At 45.6% G+C, this 20,036-nt stretch overlaps 1 protein-coding gene across 3 annotated transcripts in view; it reads right to left on the bottom strand.

Moving 5' to 3' along the window:
- Nucleotides 1-20,036, bottom strand: part of KYNU (kynureninase) — a 988,121-nt gene that overhangs the window by 220,446 nt on the left and 747,639 nt on the right. For all 3 annotated transcript variants that reach the window (XM_078682489.1, XM_078682491.1, XM_078682490.1), the window contains one exon: nucleotides 19,723-19,775. In XM_078682489.1, coding sequence (XP_078538615.1) covers nucleotides 19,723-19,775 — 53 coding nt within the window. The remainder of the gene's footprint in view (nucleotides 1-19,722; nucleotides 19,776-20,036) is intronic.

Here is a 20,036-nt window from a genome sequence, read left to right as displayed (position 1 = left end):
GCATGTAAGGTCAGGCAGCTCCACCATCCTTCTGCACTGCAATTCCCAAGTAGGCCCCTGCACATCTCATTGTACGCGGATGATATGTTGCTCTATGTCCGTGACCCTGGACAACATCTAGCTCCCCTACTTAGAGAATACATTAAATTTGGGGGGCAGTCTGGACTCCAAATTAATTGGGAGAAATCGTCCACCATACCCTTAACTGACACCACCACACCACATATTACTGAATTTCCTTTGCAGTGGCAGGATGATCCCATCAAATACCTCAGGGTGTGGTACCACAGAGACCCGGAAATAGTTATCAGAACTAACTATGGCAGGGTGATATCAACACTAGAAGATAAAGTGAACCGGTGGATACAGCTGCCACTATCACTTGCTGACCGTATAGCGATTGTCAAAATGGTGCTACTACCTAAGCTGCTTTACCTCTTCAACAATATCCCGATCTTTCCCACTAGAGAGGTCTTCAAACGAATATTGTCAGTAGTGCTTAAGTTAATATGGGCTGGCAAGCAGGCGCGTATTGAATTGTGCACTTTCACTTTGCCATACTCTAGAGGGGGGCTTTGTGTACCGGACTTTCTCCTATACTATCTATGTGCTCAAGCGCAATATGCTGCATACTGGTATCATAAGATTCCGTACCTAACACATACGGCTATAGAGGAGGGAGATGCCCTACCAGTTCCTCTAACCGCAATTCTTACACATCAACGACCGCCTCTGCACGACAAAGATATTAATACCATTGATGCCACCAATAAAGCATGGTATAGACTAGGCCAGCTGGCAAGTAAGCTACCCCTCTATGCCCCGGCCCTACCACTACATTACCACCCTGAAATATCTGTTACAAGAGAGGAGGTGGGTATGGGACTTCTACATCAGGTAGGAATTGATACAGTGGGAGACCTGTACAATAATGGGACATTTATAACAGCACAGGATTGATCTTATATACAGAATCAGACATTGTTGTTCCGTTTCACTTACCATAGACTTGTGGGACACCCCCGCGCCGCACGGCCACCAGCTGCTGCGTGTGCCCCCCTGCTCTGCCCTCTGCCTCGCTGCCTGCCGCGCTGCCGGCTGACCCTGCTACCGTTGCTTTGCTCTGTTTTTAAAATCATTTGTGCTTGTTTTTTCCTTCGTAGCTTTTGCCCGTGTCAAGTGTTTTCTGACCATCATTTGTGCTTGTTTTTTCCTTCGTAGCTTTTGCCCCTGTCAAGTGTTTTCTGACCATCATTTGTGCTTGTTTTTTCCTTCGTAGCTTTTGCCCCTGTCAAGTGTTTTCTGACCATCATTTGTGCTTGTTTTTTCCTTCGTAGCTTTTTTCCCTGTTAAGTGTTTTTTTGACCTCCACTTGTGCTTGTATATCGTAGTTTCTGCCCGTTCTCCCTCGTGTTTCCCGCCTTTCTCGCCGCCCCCCGCTTCCCGCCACCACCGCCGACCCCGCCCCTTTTTTTCTTCTGTTCCCTCCCCGCTCCCGCCTCCCAGCTGCTCCGCCCACCCGCGCACTTGGCCTTAAAAGGCGACCGTGCGACACAGGTGAGTGTGACCCACTTGTGGGACACCCCCGCGCCGCACGGCCACCAGCTGCTGCGTGTGCCCCCCTGCTGTGCCCTCTGCCTCGCTGCCTGCCGCGCTGCCGGCTGACCCTGCTACCGTTGCTTTGCTCTGTTTTTAAAATCATTTGTGCTTGTTTTTTCCTTCGTAGCTTTTGCCCGTGTCAAGTGTTTTCTGACCATCATTTGTGCTTGTTTTTTCCTTCGTAGCTTTTGTCCCTGTCAAGTGTTTTCTGACCATCATTTGTGCTTGTTTTTTCCTTCGTAGCTTTTGCCCCTGTCAAGTGTTTTCTGACCATCATTTGTGCTTGTTTTTTCCTTCGTAGCTTTTTTCCCTGTTAAGTGTTTTTTTGACCTCCACTTGTGCTTGTATATCGTAGTTTCTGCCCGTTCTCCCTCGTGTTTCCCGCCTTCCTCGCCGCCCCCCGCTTCCCGCCACCACCGCCTACCCCGCCCCTTTTTTCTTCTGTTCCCTCCCCGCTCCCGCCTCCCAGCTGCTCCGCCCACCCGCGCACTTGGCCTTAAAAGGCGACCGTGCGACACAGGTGAGTGTGACCCACTTGTGGGACACCCCCACGCCGCACGGCCACCAGCTGCTGCGTGTGCCCCCCTGCTGTGCCCTCTGCCTCGCTGCCTGCCGCGCTGCCGGCTGACCCTGCTACCGTTGCTTTGCTCTGTTTTTAAAATCATTTGTGCTTGTTTTTTCCTTTGTAGCTTTTGCCCGTGTCAAGTGTTTTCTGACCATCATTTGTGCTTGTTTTTTCCTTCGTAGCTTTTGCCCCTGTCAAGTGTTTTCTGACCATCATTTGTGCTTGTTTTTTCCTTCGTAGCTTTTGCCCCTGTCAAGTGTTTTCTGACCATCATTTGTGCTTGTTTTTTCCTTCGTAGCTTTTTTCCCTGTTAAGTGTTTTTTTGACCTCCACTTGTGCTTGTATATCGTAGTTTCTGCCCGTTCTCCCTCGTGTTTCCCGCCTTCCTCGCCGCCCCCCGCTTCCCGCCACCACCGCCGACCCCGCCCCTTTTTTTTTTCTGTTCCCTCCCCGCTCCCGCCTCCCAGCTGCTCCGCCCACCCGCGCACTTGGCCTTAAATGGCGACCGTGCGAACGCGCAGCGGGCGCGCCGATTGTGCGCCGAAGGCGCGCCAAAGGTAAGCCCGTCTGTGCCCGTCCGCGACCGGATCGCGACCAGCGCCAGGACCCCTGGCCCCCACCGACGGAAGCCGACCCGACGAACCTACAACGCCGCCGATTTCATCGCACTCAACACCGGCCGCATCCCAGGATGTCATCGAGCCGCCCCGAAGCACACCCACGGACCCTTCAGCTGCCACGCCTGCAAGTTCACCTGCATCCGGACGCATCCTGCACCATCACTCGCCAAGCCGAACATCAGCAGCAACCACCTCAAGTGCATCCTGCTCAACACCCGCTCCGTCCACAGACACGCCGTAGAACTCTGGAACCTCCTCGACACCACCGCCCCTGACGTTGCCTTCCTCACCGAGACCTGGATGAACGCCTCCTCAGCCCCAGACATCGCCATCGCCATCCCGGAGGGCTACAAGATCATCCAGAGGGACCGCACCGCCAACCAGACGGGAGGAGGCATCGCCATCATCCACAGAGACACCATCCGCATCACGACCAACACCGACGACACCCTAACCACCGCTGAACACCTGCACTTCCAGATCCACACCAACCCGAAGACCACCCTCAGAGGCACCCTGATCTACCGACCCCCGGGTCCACGCACACGATTCAGCGAGGACATCGCCGACTTCGTCAGCCCGCATTCCCTCCCCTCCGCCGACTACATCCTCCTGGGGGACCTCAACTTCCACCTGGAGAACAACAGCGACCGCAACACCATCAGCCTGCTCGACAACCTCGCCAACCTCGGACTCAAGCAACTGGTGACCTCCCCCACCCACCTCGCCGGACACACACTCGACGCCGTCTTCTCATCCAGCAAAGACGTCACCTTCAGCCACGCAACAGGACTCCACTGGACGGACCACAGCTGCGTCCACTTCAGCTTCAAAAGAACGATGATCCACCACCACCAGCAACAGGTTGCCCGAAGAAGCTGGAACAAGATCACAGCCGACCAGCTCACCGCTTCCCTGAGCCAGCACCCCCCCGCCAGCTCAGCGAACCCCAGCCAGGCCGCCGACAACCTCACGAAGTGGATCAACAACGGCGCGGACGAACTCGCCCCTCTGAGAACCCCGCCCAGCAGACCCTGCAGCAGAAAAACACCATGGTTCACCGACGAACTCAAGAGATCCAAGAAGAACTGTCGAGCCCTCGAGAAAGTCTGGAGAAGGGAACCAACTACGGACAACATGACCACCCTCAAGCTCGCCACCCGGAAACACCACCAACTGATCCGCGCCACCAAGAAAAATACATACAAGGACCGGCTGGACAACAACGCACACAACTGCAAGGAACTCTTCAACATCGTGAAAGAGCTCTCCAACCCCAACGCCGGAAACAATGACATCACCCCGTCGCAAGACCTCTGCAACTCCCTCGCGTCCTACTTCCACAACAAGATCGCGGACATACACAACAGCTTCAGCAACCAACCTACGCAAGCCACAACCGCAACAACGCCACCCACCACCACCCTCCGCGCCTGGACTCCGATCAGCACCGAAGACACCATCCGCACAATGAACTCCATCCATTCCGGATCTCCGACTGACCCCTGCCCTCACCACGTCTTCAACAAGGCCGACGCTGTCATCGCACCCCACCTGCGGGACATCATCAACACCTCCTTCGACACCGCCACCTTCCCTGAGAGCTGGAAGCACGCCGAACTCAGCGCTCTTCTCAAGAAACCCACAGCAGACCCCACCGACCTCAAGAACTACCGTCCCATCTCGCTCCTCCCGTTCCCGGCCAAAGTCATCGAGAAGACCGTCAACAAACAGCTGGCCGCCTTCCTCGAGACGAATGGATCCCTCGACCCCTCACAGTCTGGCTTCCGAGCGAACCACAGCACCGAGACCGCCCTCATCGCTGCCACCGATGACATACGAACTCTGATGAACAACGGAGAAACAGCGGCCCTCATCCTCCTGGACCTCTCCGCGGCTTTCGACACTGTCTGCCACCGCACCCTAGTACAGCGCCTCGGCAACATCGGAATCCAGGACAAGGCACTGGAATGGATCACCTCCTTCCTCGACGGAAGAACACAGAGAGTCCGCCTACCACCGTACAAGTCAGAGGCCACCAAAGTCATCTGCGGCGTCCCTCAAGGATCCTCACTGAGCCCCACCCTCTTCAACGTCTACATGAGCCCCCTCGCGGCCATCGCACGCCAACACAACCTCAACATAATCTCCTACGCCGACGACCCCCAGCTGATCCTCTCCCTGACCAACGACCCCGCCACCGCCAGAGCCAACCTGCATGAAGGGATGAGAGAAGTAGCCGAATGGATGACAACCAGCCGCCTGAAACTGAACTCAGACAAGACGGAGGTCCTCATCCTGGGCTCCTCGCCCTCCGCCTGGGACGACTCCTGGTGGCCCCCCGCCCTGGACACCGCACCCAAACCGACGGACCACGCACGCAACCTGGGCTTCATCCTGGACTCCTGCCTCTCCATGACCAGACAAGTAAACGCCGTCTCCTCGTCTTGCTTCAACATCCTGCGCATGCTACGTAAGATCTTCCGGTGGATCCCCACCGAGACGAGGAAGACGGTCACCCAGGCCCTTGTCACCAGCCGACTGGACTACGGCAACGCCCTCTACGCCGGAACCACCGCCAAGCTCCAGAAGAGACTCCAGCGGATCCAGAACGCCTCGGCCAGACTCATCCTCGACATCCCCCGACGCAGCCACATCTCCGGACACCTGAGAGATCTGCACTGGCTCCCGGTCAACAAGAGAATCACCTTCCGTCTCCTCACCCACGCGCACAAAGCCCTACACGACCAAGGCCCGAGCTACCTCAACAACCGGATCAACTTCTACACTCCCAAGCGGCTCCTCAGATCAACCAGCCACGCCCTCGCCGCCGTCCCCCGCATCCGAAGAGCGACAACAGGAGGAAGGTCCTTCTCCTACCTAGCCGCCAAGACCTGGAACTCTCTCCCAACCGACCTGCGCCTGACCCAAGACCACCTCTCCTTCAGGAAGAAGCTCAAGACCTGGCTGTTCGAGCAGTAACGGCACCCCCCCCCCAACCCAGCGCCTTGAGACCCTACGGGTGAGTAGTGCGCTCTATAAATGACCTGATTGATTGATTGATTGATCAAAAAGTTATACCCGAGCTATCCGCATGAACCGGTACAACTAGACACCTTGCAGCTTATACTGACCTCTTCCAAACACCACGCACTTAGTCTCCCGGTTATACATTGTAGCGCAAAATGAAATAAACTATAACAACCCAAAAGCCATGGATAGATGTAATAATAGATTAGATGACCCCCTCACAGAAGTAGAATGGAAAACAGCATGCACGCTGATCCAAATGCTAACGCCGAATGGAAATTTAAGACTTGTTCACTTTAAATATCTGCATCAAGCGTACTACACGCCTGTGAGACTTTATAGATATGGTCTCCAAACAGTTGTGAGGTGTAAAAGATGTGGTATTGATCAGGCATATTTCATTCACATGGCATGGTACTGTGCGAAAATACACACGTATTGGGAGAAGGTCATATCACCATTGGCAGAAATGGTGGGGATTGATATTGACTGCAGCATTCGAGTTTGTCTTTTGGGGCTCCTAAAAGATGTTCGGGCTCTGAAACGTAAGTTTTGTATGGTAGCATTGTTGTTAGCCAAAACGAAGAATTTCTATGTGCTGGGAAAGTAAGAATGCACCCAGTGCCAAACAATGGATCTGTGACATGACCCACTGTCATGATACATTGCGAACATATGAAGAAGAATTGCCCACCCGTTCCAGACCGAAAGATTATTGGAAATATTTAACAGACTATTTAATTACAAATCCTGCTATTTAACAGCCTTGATTAATTGTGCCCTCCTGGTGTATCATATGTACCTATGCAAAGTCTATGTTCCTGTACATTGGTGTTTATTGATATTCTATCACTTGGATGATGAATGCAGTAGTGTAAGGGTCAGTTTTTTTTTTACTCTTTGTATTGGTAATGTATACCTTTTGAATAAATCAATAAAAACATTTAAAAAAAAAGATATTCCACTTCCTACTTCCAAACTTGCGTCAAAGTTGACTCAATCTTCAGTGCTTTCATCTGACAAATGCGTTGAAAAGGATTCAGCTTCTCCAATTATATCTCCTCCACTAATATCTATGGAGCTAATTCTTGAGGCAATATGGGTGGTTAGGTGGTATATGGAAGAGACTAATCTACATTTAAAAATTTGGATGACAAATGGTCCAATATTGAGAGTAAGGACAGTCAGAGAGTAGAGTGGACTCTTTTCAATCACCTGTAAGACAACATCAAATCTCTTATCTTCACAAACAGATTAAAAATCTTGAAAATCATAACAGACGCAATAATGTGCGTATTTATGGTCTTGCAGAGGTACTTGAAGGTTCCAATTCTCTCTCCTCTTTTCAATCCGTTCTTCCCAAGATTCTTGGTCTCAGTGATAAACCATTACTAAATATTTAATGGGCTCATCGATTAGGTCATAATTCTCAACTTGCATCTTCCACAAGCAAGGTAAGAGGTGTTATTTTGTTTTTCTTGTAATACAAAGATTTGCAGAAAGTTCTGCAAGCATTCAAAGTTAAAGGCAACATCTTCTGGAAAGGTTCTACTCTCTTCTTTTCTTAAGACTTTTCTTAAGGCTAAGGCAACGGTGGATAAGGGAAAGAAGGTTTTGGACATGACATCAGTGCTGCGCAGCATCAACGTCCAATTTGGTCTTATACATCCTTGCCTTTTTCAAAGTTACATATAAGATTAAGACTACGACATAAATATCCTTATTTATTTTAACCTTTTCTGGACAGTTGCAGAATGGAAAATATGGAGATTAAAAGACCTGTTGTATATTTGTGTTTTATTTGCTTTATCTTTGTTGCTGCTTTTAATGTATACTGTTTGATGTTAACCTTTCTATAATATGTTTTCTCCTTATGTTAGGTGCTGCTTTGTTTTAAGTCCTTAATGGGATTCCCTACCCATCTGGAGTATGTCTTTCCTCGCTCCAGTTCTGTCCTGAGAGCTCCAGTTGACTGTGTTGTTTCTTAATGTGGCTTCGTCACCATAGATTTGTGTGTCTGTTTTTTGGTATGACAATTTTTCTATTTTGTAAATGCCTTTTGTCATTTTTTTTATTTGTTTACTTATTCCTCCTTCTCCATGCTCCTATCTCTCTACTTTGACCTTTCTTTATCATGCAACACAATTTTTCATTTTCCTGTTTTTTACTTTACTTCTTTTTTATCTTCGTTTTTTCTATCATTATCTTCTTTTTTCCTTCTAGTATTATTACTACGTCTTCTTTTTCTATGATGCCCTTTTCTATTTCATATACTATCTATCTTGCAATTTTATTACAAGCTTATGGATATATTTTATCATATTTATGCTGTTATTATGGACTTATTGTTCCTATTATCTGTTTTATAATTTTGATGTTATCACTGTACTTTAGATGGTTGTAAGATTTATTTCATGGAATGTTAAAGGCTCCTCTATGAAACGTCAAAGAGTTTAGCCCGTATTTCCAGTTTACAGGGCACTAAGCTTAAACAACAATGGGTTGGTCATGTTTTTGCATCCCCGGGTTCCGGGAAACACAATGGGGTTGCTATTTTGTCAAAAAAGTCTTGATATCCAAGTTATTGCTCATGATGTTGTTGGTGAGGTTAGATGGGTTTCAGTTTCCTTATTTGTTGAAAAACCTCCTTTGACAGTTGTCAATCTTTCTGCACCTACTACTCTGATAGGTCTAATTGTCTAATTGATGACTTATAATGATGATTATCTTCTCGTTGGTGCTAATTATTACTTGGTTTTTGATCCCATTATAGATAGACACTCTAAAGGTATATTTACATCTTCACATGTGCACTCAATTTCAATCTGCAATATCTCAAGGATCTCTTTTTGATGCTTGGATACTATGCAACCAGGCACTTCAATAGTATACTTTCTTGTCCCCTGTTCATTTTTCCCAATCTCGATTAGATTATTTGTTTATTTCTAAGGCACTTGCTCAAACTCTTGTACATTCTGATATCGGCTCCATATTAATTTCAGATCATTCACCGGTCATCCTGGATTTAGATTTGCTTCCGACTATACAAGGCACTAGAAGCTAGAGGTTTAACAATTATCTTCTTTCAGATCCCAAATTCTTGCTACGTTTTGAACAATTTATTAGTACATTTTTGGGAAAAAATGAATCTCCTGATCTTTCTCCTCAGACTATTTAGGAAACTTTTAAAGCTGCCTTTGGAGACTTCTTTATTGTATTTCTAACACAGAAATGGAAATCGTCTTTGATCAATTTAAAATTACTCAGTACACGTATTCAACAATTAGAACATTCCTTTTATATTACTAGGTCTAAGTTCGATATCAATGAACTCGTTACTGCTAAATTTGAATTTAATAAAATCTTTATGGAACCTGCAAACTCTTATCTACACAAATCTAGTGCTAAATATCATGGTGGTCAAAATAAGGCAGGGACTTTTTCGCTAATTTCCTTAAAATAATAAAAGAACATACTAAAATTGACTCTCTTTAAATTCTACCAATTGTACAATTTAAAAAAAATGAAGCTCTTCTTTGGAATTTATTAATTTCTTTCAATCTCTTTACTCTCTGGAATCTCCCTCTGATCACCAGGGTCCTCTTCAGTATTTATTGCCTATATCTTCTCCTTTAAAAAAGAATGTTGATATTTCTTCTATAGGCGAGGATATTTAAATTCCAGATGTTTCCAATGATATCCGTCTATTAAACAAGGTAAAGCTCTATGACCTGATGATTTTGCTATAGAATGTTATATCTATATTTCAAAACTTATTATTTCCAATCTACATCCACTTTTGCTCTCCTTTGCATCCTTACAAGAATCTTTGGGTTTATTTCAGGAAAGGTTAATATATCTCCTTCCCAATGATAACAAAGATCATCCCTTATGTAAAAATGATTGATTAATTTCTCTAATCAATATAGATTATAAGATATTTGCAAAAATACTAGCTCTTCAGTTGGATATTTTTCTACCTCACCTAGTTGGGAGGGAGCAATGTGAGTTCATTAAAGATAGGCATCGCTCAGATAATACTAGACTATTTTTAATGTACTAAGTCTAAGTCATACAAATCTCCTTTACCAGCTGTGTCTTTAGATGCGGAAAAGGCATTTGACAGAGTTAACTAATTTTTTATTTTTTCCACACTTTTCTGGTTTGGTTTTGGTTCTACATTCATTAATTATGTTTGTTTGTTGTATTCTTCCCCCAAATACTCTGTTTTAGTAAAGGGCCTTCTGTCCCCATTCTTTCCCCTTTACAGGGGTGTTAGACAAGGCTGTCCACTTTCTCCTTTACTGTTTACCCCTGCCTTAGAGCCCTTTTTTTAACAAAAATCTGTCCGAATCCACTAATTAAAGGTTTTGTTTATGGTGGGAAACAGTTAAAACTTTCTGTTTATGCTGATGGCATTTACTTTTTCTTTCTCATCCACAGACCTATCTACTAGCTTTTTTATTGGAGGTAGACACATTTGTATCAGTTTTTGGTCATAAATTCTTCCCCTAAATAGATTTTTTTTTTATGTCAATTTACCTTTTCCCGCTGTTCATTGTATTCCAAAATAGAATTAAATATCTTGGATTGTCGTTCAATGATTTCATTAAGGATATGATATCTTTAAATTTGAAAGAATTGCAACCAGTATTATTTTACAACTCATTGGAATCCTTTGTTTTTATCTTGGTGGGGCTGCCTAGATACTAAATAAATAAAGTTAGTTCCTATAATGTTATTTATAATTTGATTATGCGGGTGAATATCCCTCACTCTCAATTAAAAAAATTATATTCCATTTTATCTAAATTTCTATGGAATAACAAAAGAGCCTTGGATGTCTCTTCACAAACTCAAACGACCTAAACACATGGGGGGGGGGGTAATTTTCCGGATTTCCATAAATATCATTTACCCTTTTCCTTAAAAAAGACTTCTTTTTTGTTGCAGGTAGAGGGTTCTTTAATCGCTACCTTATGAACTAACCTTGAAAAGTCCTTCTTTTGTCATTTTTCTCTTCTGGAATCTTTATCTTTTACCTCTAGACCTTTAGAGCTATCTCTTTGAATTTTAAAGAGTATATGTAAGGTACTTCATCTTATTTTTATTTCTTATAGAACTTCTACAGATCAATTTTTACAATTGTTAACTTGACACAATACTTTCCATCAAAATAAGTAATAAAAACATTTTGGGGAAAGATTGGCATGATAAAGGTCTCAAGTGGATTCATCAGATCTTTCAAGATGGTGTTTGCATTAAATTTTCGGTGGGCCAATCCTGGTTCTCCCTCCCAATTTCATATGAAGCCAAATATTTGTCCTTAATTTCTGTAGCTATGTTCTCATACAATACATTTTCTGCTAATCACAGAACTTCTTTTCCACTACCTATTATAAATCAGATGTTATATGCATTTCCTTCTGCATCTCACCCGTATAAGTATTTAACACTTTTTACCGATCCTAGGGACAAGAAAGAGGTGGAACGTCTTTGGAAAATTGATTCACAAACGATGTTTTCAATTCCAATTTTGATTAAAATCTGGAACAAAATAAGGAAGTCTTGCAGGGCAGCTAATGCCAATCAAACCATATTTTTTTATTTATAACCAGCTGTTGTCTTATCCTGCTACTGTCCCATTTACATGCTGGTCCTGTTCCAGTATGCCTGCAAATTTCAAACATATGTTATTTGAATGCCCTTTTTTTAAATGATTTTTGGTAGCAAGTTTGGCAACAGGTAAACACTATTTTTTGTAGACATGTTCCATTTCCTTTCATTCATCTTTTTCTGGGAAGTGTTTCTGAGGATTGGCCATCTCCATCCAAGGACTTTAGGTAATAGATTTGCTTCTTGCAGTTGCTTTTCAGCAGATTACAAAGTCTTCGAAAGGTGCTTCTTAGGTGTCTTTTCAAGCATGGGAATATGGAATCTGTTACAATCACAGACTTGATAGACCATATGTTCAACCAGTTTCACTTGCTATTGAAAGGGATCTCTTAAGGCTACCTATAGCACATTTCCCAATGATGATTCTGCACATAACATGCATGTGCACAATCCTCGCATTGAAGAAGTGCCTAAACCCCAATGGATTGTGCTGTATTCCTATTGCTAATTCTTCTTTGTTTGTGCCTTTTATTCTGTATACATTTTTCTGATATTGTTATACAGTGTTTTTTTTTCCAGATGGTGTATGGTTACACCTATTTCTCTCTTTTTGTCCCGCTCTTTACAATCCATGCATTTCTTGTTTATGGTTATATGCGCAGTGAATACCTTTTGTTTTTATTCCATTGTTTTTGCATATTCACTTTTAATACATTTTCTTTTCAAACTTTTTAAAAAAAGAACACACTAAATTGTGATTGGGTACCAGAGATGTCAGGTCAGTTTTTAAATTGAACCCACTTGAAAAATTCCTGTGTTATTACTGTTGTAAAGGTCTTGTTCTGTATGTTTATGTCTTTGACACTGTAACACTATATGTTAGATGATGAGCAGGACAATGTAGGCAAGTTTTGGTAAACCATAACTGGTGAATTTCAGTGATATTTCATCTGACAATTATAACTATGTCATCAAAATAAAAATACATTTTCTTAAGCGTACAGCTTCCATTGTGATTTAATTTACTGTGCATAACCTTCGTCCATGCCAGATTTAGTCTGATGTATAACTTGCATCTTCAACCATGTGGTTCACCATTTCCTGTGCTGTGAGCTACAAGGCTTGCGTGGAGGACCTGTGTCCAGTGCTTAGTTTGTGGCAGTGTTCAAGATGGTGGACCCATGCATTCATTAGTGTGATTGAATGCTTATTATGTATCATTAAACTTTGCCTCAAACCATGAGAAGGAATGTCAGTAATGGGAGAAAGTAGGAGGTAGAAAGACAGGAATGTATAAACGAGAGAATGCAATAAAATAAATATTCAGCATACATGACATTGATACTGGGTTGCAGGCACCAAATGGTTAGGGATGGAAAGTGGAAGATTTCTAATAGTGGCGATTTCAAAACTGTAATTTAAAAGTCTGACTTTACCATTGAAGAGGATTTTTAATTACAGTTTCTCAGGCACCAAACATGAAAGGTTTAACTGTTCTCAATCAAAAGTTAGCACTTATTAAATGAATTAAGGCAATCCAATCATATCATTTGTATCAATCAATCATATCATTTGTAAAGAGCACTACTCACCCATGTGGGTCTCAAGGCGCAGCGGTGGGGACTGCTTCTACTGCTCGAAAAGTCAGGTCTTGATGAGTTTTCTGAAGGTCAGCAGGTCTTGGGTCTGCCGTAGGTGGATGGGGAGGGTGTTCCAGGTCTTGGTGGCGAGGTGGGAGAATGATATGCCACCTGAGGTCACTCTTCGGAAGTGGGGGACTGTAGCGAGGGTGATGTCAGCGGTGCGGAGCTGGCGGGTGGGGGTGTAGAAGCTGAGTCATCTGTTGAGGTACGTTGGTCCGGTGTTGGGGAGTGCCTTGTGTGCATGGGTGAGGAGCTTGAAGGTTATCCTCTTGTTGACCGGGAGCCAGTGCAGGTCTCTGAGGTGGGGTGTGATGTGGCTGCGGTGAGGGATGTCGAGGATCAGGCGTGCAGAGGCGTTCTGGATGCGTTGGAGACGTCTCAGGAGTTTGGCCGAGGCTCCTGAATAGAGGGCGTTCCCATAGTCCAACCTGCTGCTGACAAGGGCCTGGGTGACTGTTCTTCTCGTTTCAGTGGTGATCCACTTGTAGATCCTACGGAGCATGCAGACGGTGTTGAAACAGGAGGAGGAGACGGCGTTCACCTGTTTAGTCATAGAGAGGGTGGAGTCAAGGATGACCCCTAGGTTGCGTGCGTGGTCGATGGGTGTTGGAGCGGTTCCCAGTGCGGTCGGACACCAGGAGTCATCCCAGGCCGAAGGGTTGGATCCGAGGATGAGGACCTCCGTCTTGTCCGAGTTCAACTTCAGTCGGCTGTTCCTCATCCATTCAGCAACGGCCTTCATTCCTTCGTGAAGGTTGGTTTTGGCAGTGTGGGGGTCCTTGGTGAGGAAGAGTATCAGCTGGGTGTCATCGCGTTGGAGAGGATGTTGAGGTCATGCCGATGGGCAACGTGGGCGAGCTGTGCCATGTAGATGTTAAACAGGTTTGGGCTGAGGGATGAGCCTTGGGTACGCCGCAGATGATCTCGGTGGCTTCGGAGCTGAAGGGCGGAAGGCGGACGCTCTGTGTTCTGCCGGAGAGGAAGGGGGTGGTGCAGTCCAGGGCCTTCTTTTGGATCCCAGCATTGTGGAGACGTGTTCATAGTGTGTGGTGACAGACCGTGTTGAAGGCGGCGGACAGGTCCAGGAGGATGAGGGGCGCCGTTTCTCTGTTGTCCAGCAGGGACTTGATGTCATCGGTGGCAGCGATGAGGGCAGTCTTGGTGCTGTGGTTGCTGCAGAACCCGGACTGGGAAGGGTCCAGGATGTTGTTCTCCTCGAGGTAGCGGGTCAGTTGTTCGTTGATGGTCTTCTCGATGAACTTTGCCAGGAACTGGAGCAGGGAGATGGGCCGGAAGTTCTTGAGGTCCTTGGGGTCCGCCTTGGCTTTCTTGAGTAAGGCGTTGATCTTGGCATGCTTCCAGCTCTCCGGGAAGTTTGCTGTCTCGAAGGAGGTGTTGATGACTTTCCGGAGATGGGGTGCGATGGATGTGCTGGCTTTGTTGAAGATGTGGTGTGGGCATGGATCAGACAGAGATCCGGAGTGGATGGTGTTCATGATCTTGATGGAGTCATTGTCGTTGATGTTGGTCCAGTAGAGCAGGCGGTTGGTGCAGATGGTGGTCGTGGGGGCGGAGGTCTCAGTGGTTGTCGGGGCAGTCGTGGTGTTGAAACTGTCGTGGATGTCTGTGATCTTGCGGTGGAAGAAAGTGGCCAGCGAGTCGCACAGGTCTTGCGAGGGTGGGACGTCGTTGGTGTTGGAGCTGGGGTTGGAGAGTTCCTTCACGATGTTGAAGAGCTCTTTGCTGTTGTGTGCGTTGTTGTCTAGGCGGTCTTTGAAGGAGGCCCTTTTGTCATATCTGATGAGGTGATGGTGTCTGCGGGTGGCATTCTTGTTGGCGGTGTGGCTTTCCGGTGTTCGTTCATGGAGCCAGATCTTCTCCAGCTTTCAGCAGGTTTGCTTGGAGGCCCAAAGGTCTTCAGTGAACCAGCTGGCTTTCTTGTTGGTATGATTGTTGGAGGGTTTCTTGATCGGGCGCGGGTATTGGCGCAGTCATTGATCCACTGTCTTAGGTTGCGGGTGGCGGTGTCGTGGTCGGCGGGTTGGCTCTGGGCGAGAGTGGTGGTTAGCTGGTCTTCGGTGAGGCATCTATTGGGTGCGGTGGTGCTTGGTGGGTTTCTTGAAGGTGAAGTGGATGCAGCGGTGGTCGTTCCAGTGGAGTTCGGTGGTATGGTTGAAGGAGACGTGGGGGCTTGCGGAGAAGATGGGGTCAAGCGTGTGACCGGCGGAGTGGGCGGGTGTTGTGACAAGTTGTCTGAGTCTGAGGTTGGCTAGGTTGTCGATCAGGGTGGTGGAGTTGGTGTCGTCATTGTTCTCGAGGTGGAAGTTCAGGTCCCCGAGGAAGATGTAGTCCATGGAGGCGAAGGTGTGTGTGCTGACGAAGTCGGCGATGGAGTGGCTGAACTGTGGATGGGCTCCAGGCGGTCTGTAGATGAGGGTTCCTCTGAGGGTGGTGTTGGGGTCCGTGTGGATCTGGAAGTGCAGGTGTTCGGCAGTGCTGAGGGTGTCGTCGGTGTTGGTCGAGACTCTGAGAGTGTTCCTGTGGTCGATGGCGATTCCTTAATTTGAATTTTTTGAATTTAAAAATATTTCTATAGCGCACTTTTACCACGCGGTTTCTTGGCGATTCCTCCTTCCGATCTGTTGGTACGGTCCTTGCGGGTGATCTTGTAGCCTTTCGGGACGGCTATGGCTATGTCGAGTGCCGAGGCGGGGTTCAGCCAGGTCTTTGTCAGGAAGGCGATGTCTGGGGAGGTTGAGTCGAGTAGGTCCTAGAGTTCAACGGCATGTTTTCGGGCAGAGCGGGTGTTGAGAAGGATGCATCTGAGATGGTTGGGTTCTTTCCTGGTCGGCAGCATGGTGGGTCAGATGCTTGTGAAGCTGCAGTTCCGGCAGGTGAAAGCTTGGTGGGTGCGCTTCGGGGCAGCCAGGAAGCAGGTGTGTGATCGTTCGGTGTGTAGTGCGTGGAGGGTTCTGACATCTTAGCGGGCGTCGTGGCGTTCGTGGTGTCCAGGGGTCCTGGCGCTGGGCGCGGTCCAGGCACACACGGGCACAGACAGGCTTGCCTTAGGTGCGCCAGCGGCACGCCCGCTGAGCGCGGCAACTTAGCGGCTTCTATATGAAGGGATGTGGGACGGAGGAACAGCTGGGAGGCGGGAATGGGGTGGCGAATGGGATTACAGGTGGGCGGGGCCGCAGGGACGCAGCGGCGGGAAAAACAGATGGGGGCCGCGGGAGAACTGGGCACAGGAAGGAAAAACAAGTTTAGGCAAGAAAACAAGTACAAGCACAGGGGAATAAAAACAAGTCTGGGCAAGAAAGAAAGTTAGGCATAGGAGAAAAATACAAGATTAGGCAAAAACAATGCAAGCATAGCCGTGCAGCAGCGTGGGGAGCAACCTGTCTGCGAGCAGGGTCATAGGTCGCTCATCCAATGTTATCCAAAATGAGAATTAGGCATCACAGTAGTGAAAAAACAAACATAGGTGTTTTCACTACTAGGACATGTAAAGCTTAAGTGTACATGTCCAACCTTTTTAAATACAATGCAATCCGCCCTAATGGCTCGCATTGTCCTTGGTTTGATTCATTCCTGCTGCAGGCATTAGGCCCAGCCACACAAATGGGGCAGTGTTTTTATCGACACAGGTGGGGCAATGCTCAGTGGTAGCAATTTTGTGGATTCCTGCAGATTCCAGAAGTTTCTATCACAGAAATGTAAAGTAATGCTTCATTTCAGTCAAAGTTTGAGGTTTGCACGGCATTGTGGGTGAAAATACCTCATGGGACCCACTCAAGTCACCCTATCCTGGAGTCCCCTAAGAGTCTTGTTTTCAAAACTGTGCAAATGTGCCAGGTTTCCCTGTGTGCTTGCTGAGTTAGCGCCCAAAATTCACAACTACCCACATTGCAAAAAACTGGTCAGTTTTGAGTGGAAAAATGTGATGTGTCCATGTTGCATTTTGGGGAGTTTCCTGTCATGGCACTAGACCTACCTACACAAGTGAGGTACTATTTTCATTAGAAGACTTAGGGAAATGCTGGGTAGAAGGAAGTCTGTGGCTACCCATAGATTCCAGAACCTTCTTCACAGAAGTTTGAGGTTAGCAAGGGAGTCTGGGTAAAACAACCTTGTAAAAAAGCATGTAAGCCACCCCATGCTGGATTCCCATAGGTGTCTTGTTTTAAAAAATGTACATGTTTGCTATGTTTCCTTAGGTGCCGGATGAGCTATGGCCTAAAATCCACAGCTACCAACTGTTCAAAAAATGTGGAAAAATGTGATACATCCATGTTGCATTTTGTGCCGTTTCCTGTTGCAGGCACTAGGCCTACTTACATAAGTGAGATACCAGTTTTATCAGAAGACATGTGGGAGGATAGAAAAGTATGATATTTGTTCATACCCATTGAATTTCACTGCATTTGTGCCATCCAAATGTAAGCCAGTTTCTAAAATTTTGAAAATTGCTGTCTAAATTATATGCTAATATGTGTACCCACAAATTCAGTGATGTGCAAACAAAAACTGATTTTTAACTTCATATATTTTGCAAACGTCAGAAATACATAGGTTTACTTGATGCCCATTTTTCACTTTACATATTTTACCATATAAATTGGTCTATACTTGGTACACAATAAAAAAACATTCCACAGTGTGGCTCAGATGTTGGCTCTGGGTCCCTAGAGTTGATAGAAAACCTACAAACCCTATATGTCAATGCAACCAGAAAAGCCTAGTGGGCATACTGATGTATTGTTTTTGCAAATTTAACATGATGACAAAAAGTTACTGCACAAACTTGCTGAATTTGAAACTTTGTCTGCTTTTCATACTGGTTGCCACCACAAACTGGAAGTAGGTTGAGAGCACAAAAATAGGGAAAATTGGGGTAAAAAAAGGTATTTTTTTTAATTCAGCTCTACATGTTCCTGAAAGTTGGAAAGATGGTGACTTTAGCATAGCAAACTGATTGCTGATGCCATTTTTATGAAAAAAATCAGACATTTTCATCCAGAACACTTTTTTCCTACTTTAAAAAAAACCTCAAAATGTAGCTTTATTTTGGCTATTTTTTCAGTCCCCTCAATGGCAATTCAAAAAGCCTGGGTACCTTTAAAATCCCCAGGACATTACTAAAAAGGATGGAAAGCATTATGGCAGCTTAAACGCGAACTGCCCCGAATAGCCCAAAAAAAGCTTAACACTCAGGGGAAGTAATATCAGTGAAAGGGTTAAAGTTGCCTACATGCTGCAATGGCTTACCTGGGACATTTTTCAAGGGGCTACATACGTGGGTGCTGCCCACTAGCAGCATTTAACTTAAAGGCCCTGGGTAGATGAAATATCACTTTACTAAGGGCTTATTGGTAAATTAAATATGCGAAGGAAAAACACAATATTGAAAGCTCCCCTGAGTCAAGAGGTGATATGTAGGAGGGAGGAACCCACACCAATTAATCAAAGTGCCATTGTCCCGCTTTCTGCTTTTAAAACCTACGGGCCCACCTACAGTAGCTCTACCACCCAGTTGAGGGTGGCTCATGGTGCCCCACACCCCAGTCCTGAGGAAGACCCAGGTGTAAGGACCTAAGCAACTTACTTTCTTTTGGGGTCGAAACGTAGACTGTGTCACCTTTTTGTGCCAGTTTGGTCAACAGTGCTACTTCACTGTGACAGTGTATTCCAAACAATGGCTCTGCATTTGTTAGCATTCAACTGTGCTGCTATGCAATGTAATAATAATGTAAATAATGGTGTGATGGATATATTATCACTACATTTTCTTTCACTTGTCCATACCTGACTTGATGCACACAACCTTCCCTCCTAATTTTCCCTTTTGCGTGGGGAACACTTTTGTGGTACCTTTTTCCAGATTATTTGCTGGTCTGTGAACATCTTATGATGTTCAATATGATTAAATAATATTGAACAAAGAATTATTGTGTACAAAGTGAATAAATGCCTGTTGGTATTTAACTGTGTGTGTTCTCTAGAATTGCTCTAATGGGACCCACCTTCTACTGTACTGGCTAGCACAAGACCTGCCATGAATTCACTCCCTGTTCCACAGTTCCCATTTCCCTAAAGCTGCTACGTAGAGACAACACGTGTTAACAGCCTGGTCTGTACAAAGGACTGGCCTGTTGTCAGACTTCACTGCAACCCTTGAATCTTCAAGCCACCTCTGAATAGCCATTAGAAGTATGCAGCGGCCAGTCTACCAGCCCGGTGACTCAAAACTGCTCCACGTTGGGCTCTGGTCATTGAGTCTAGCTGTGTCCTGCACCAACTAACATGCAACAGTCAACGTTTTGGAAAGTCACGCACCAGTCACAGTGTTCAAAGCATTCTCTGTTTTTGACATTATATAGCCATAGTGTAATTTGTATTCAGTATATTCAGTATTTAAAAAAAAATTACTTATGCAGAGTCCTCGAATATCTAACTAAAATACTTAATTCATTTAACTATTTGAAACCCAACATTCACTTAATTCACAAACAGTATCTATTCTGAGTAAATTTCTAGTTCCTTGCAAATAAACTAACAGTGTTTACTGACACTTTAAGCTAATCCTGATAGAATGTTTGATTTTTGTTACATATTGGTATAAATGTTGTAAAGTCCTCGATTTACTTACCATTGTCCATCTTAAACCTAGTATTAAATTCATGACTCCACCAGCCGGTTAACCTAAAATATGAAAAGCAAGTGGTGACCTCGATACCAAAATGTTACAAAGCAAGTGGTGACCTTGAAACCAAAATGTTACAATAATGGAGAACAGATGTAATTTTCAAAGGCAATGCTCAAATAGGTAGACAAAAATTATAGCTGCTAAGAGGGCTCATGTCATGTGTGACACCTTCAAACTCTAGGGGGCACTCAATCCAGTGCAGCAGCCAAAATGCTGGGTTGCGTGACAGGGAAGAAGTAAGAGAGCGCCATATCAGC

This window comes from Lissotriton helveticus, chromosome 3_1, assembly GCF_964261635.1.
Source record: "Lissotriton helveticus chromosome 3_1, aLisHel1.1, whole genome shotgun sequence".
NCBI lineage: Eukaryota > Metazoa > Chordata > Amphibia > Caudata > Salamandridae > Lissotriton > Lissotriton helveticus.
The sequence above is the reverse complement of the archived record's forward strand: the minus strand, read 5'-3'. Positions and strand labels throughout refer to the sequence as shown.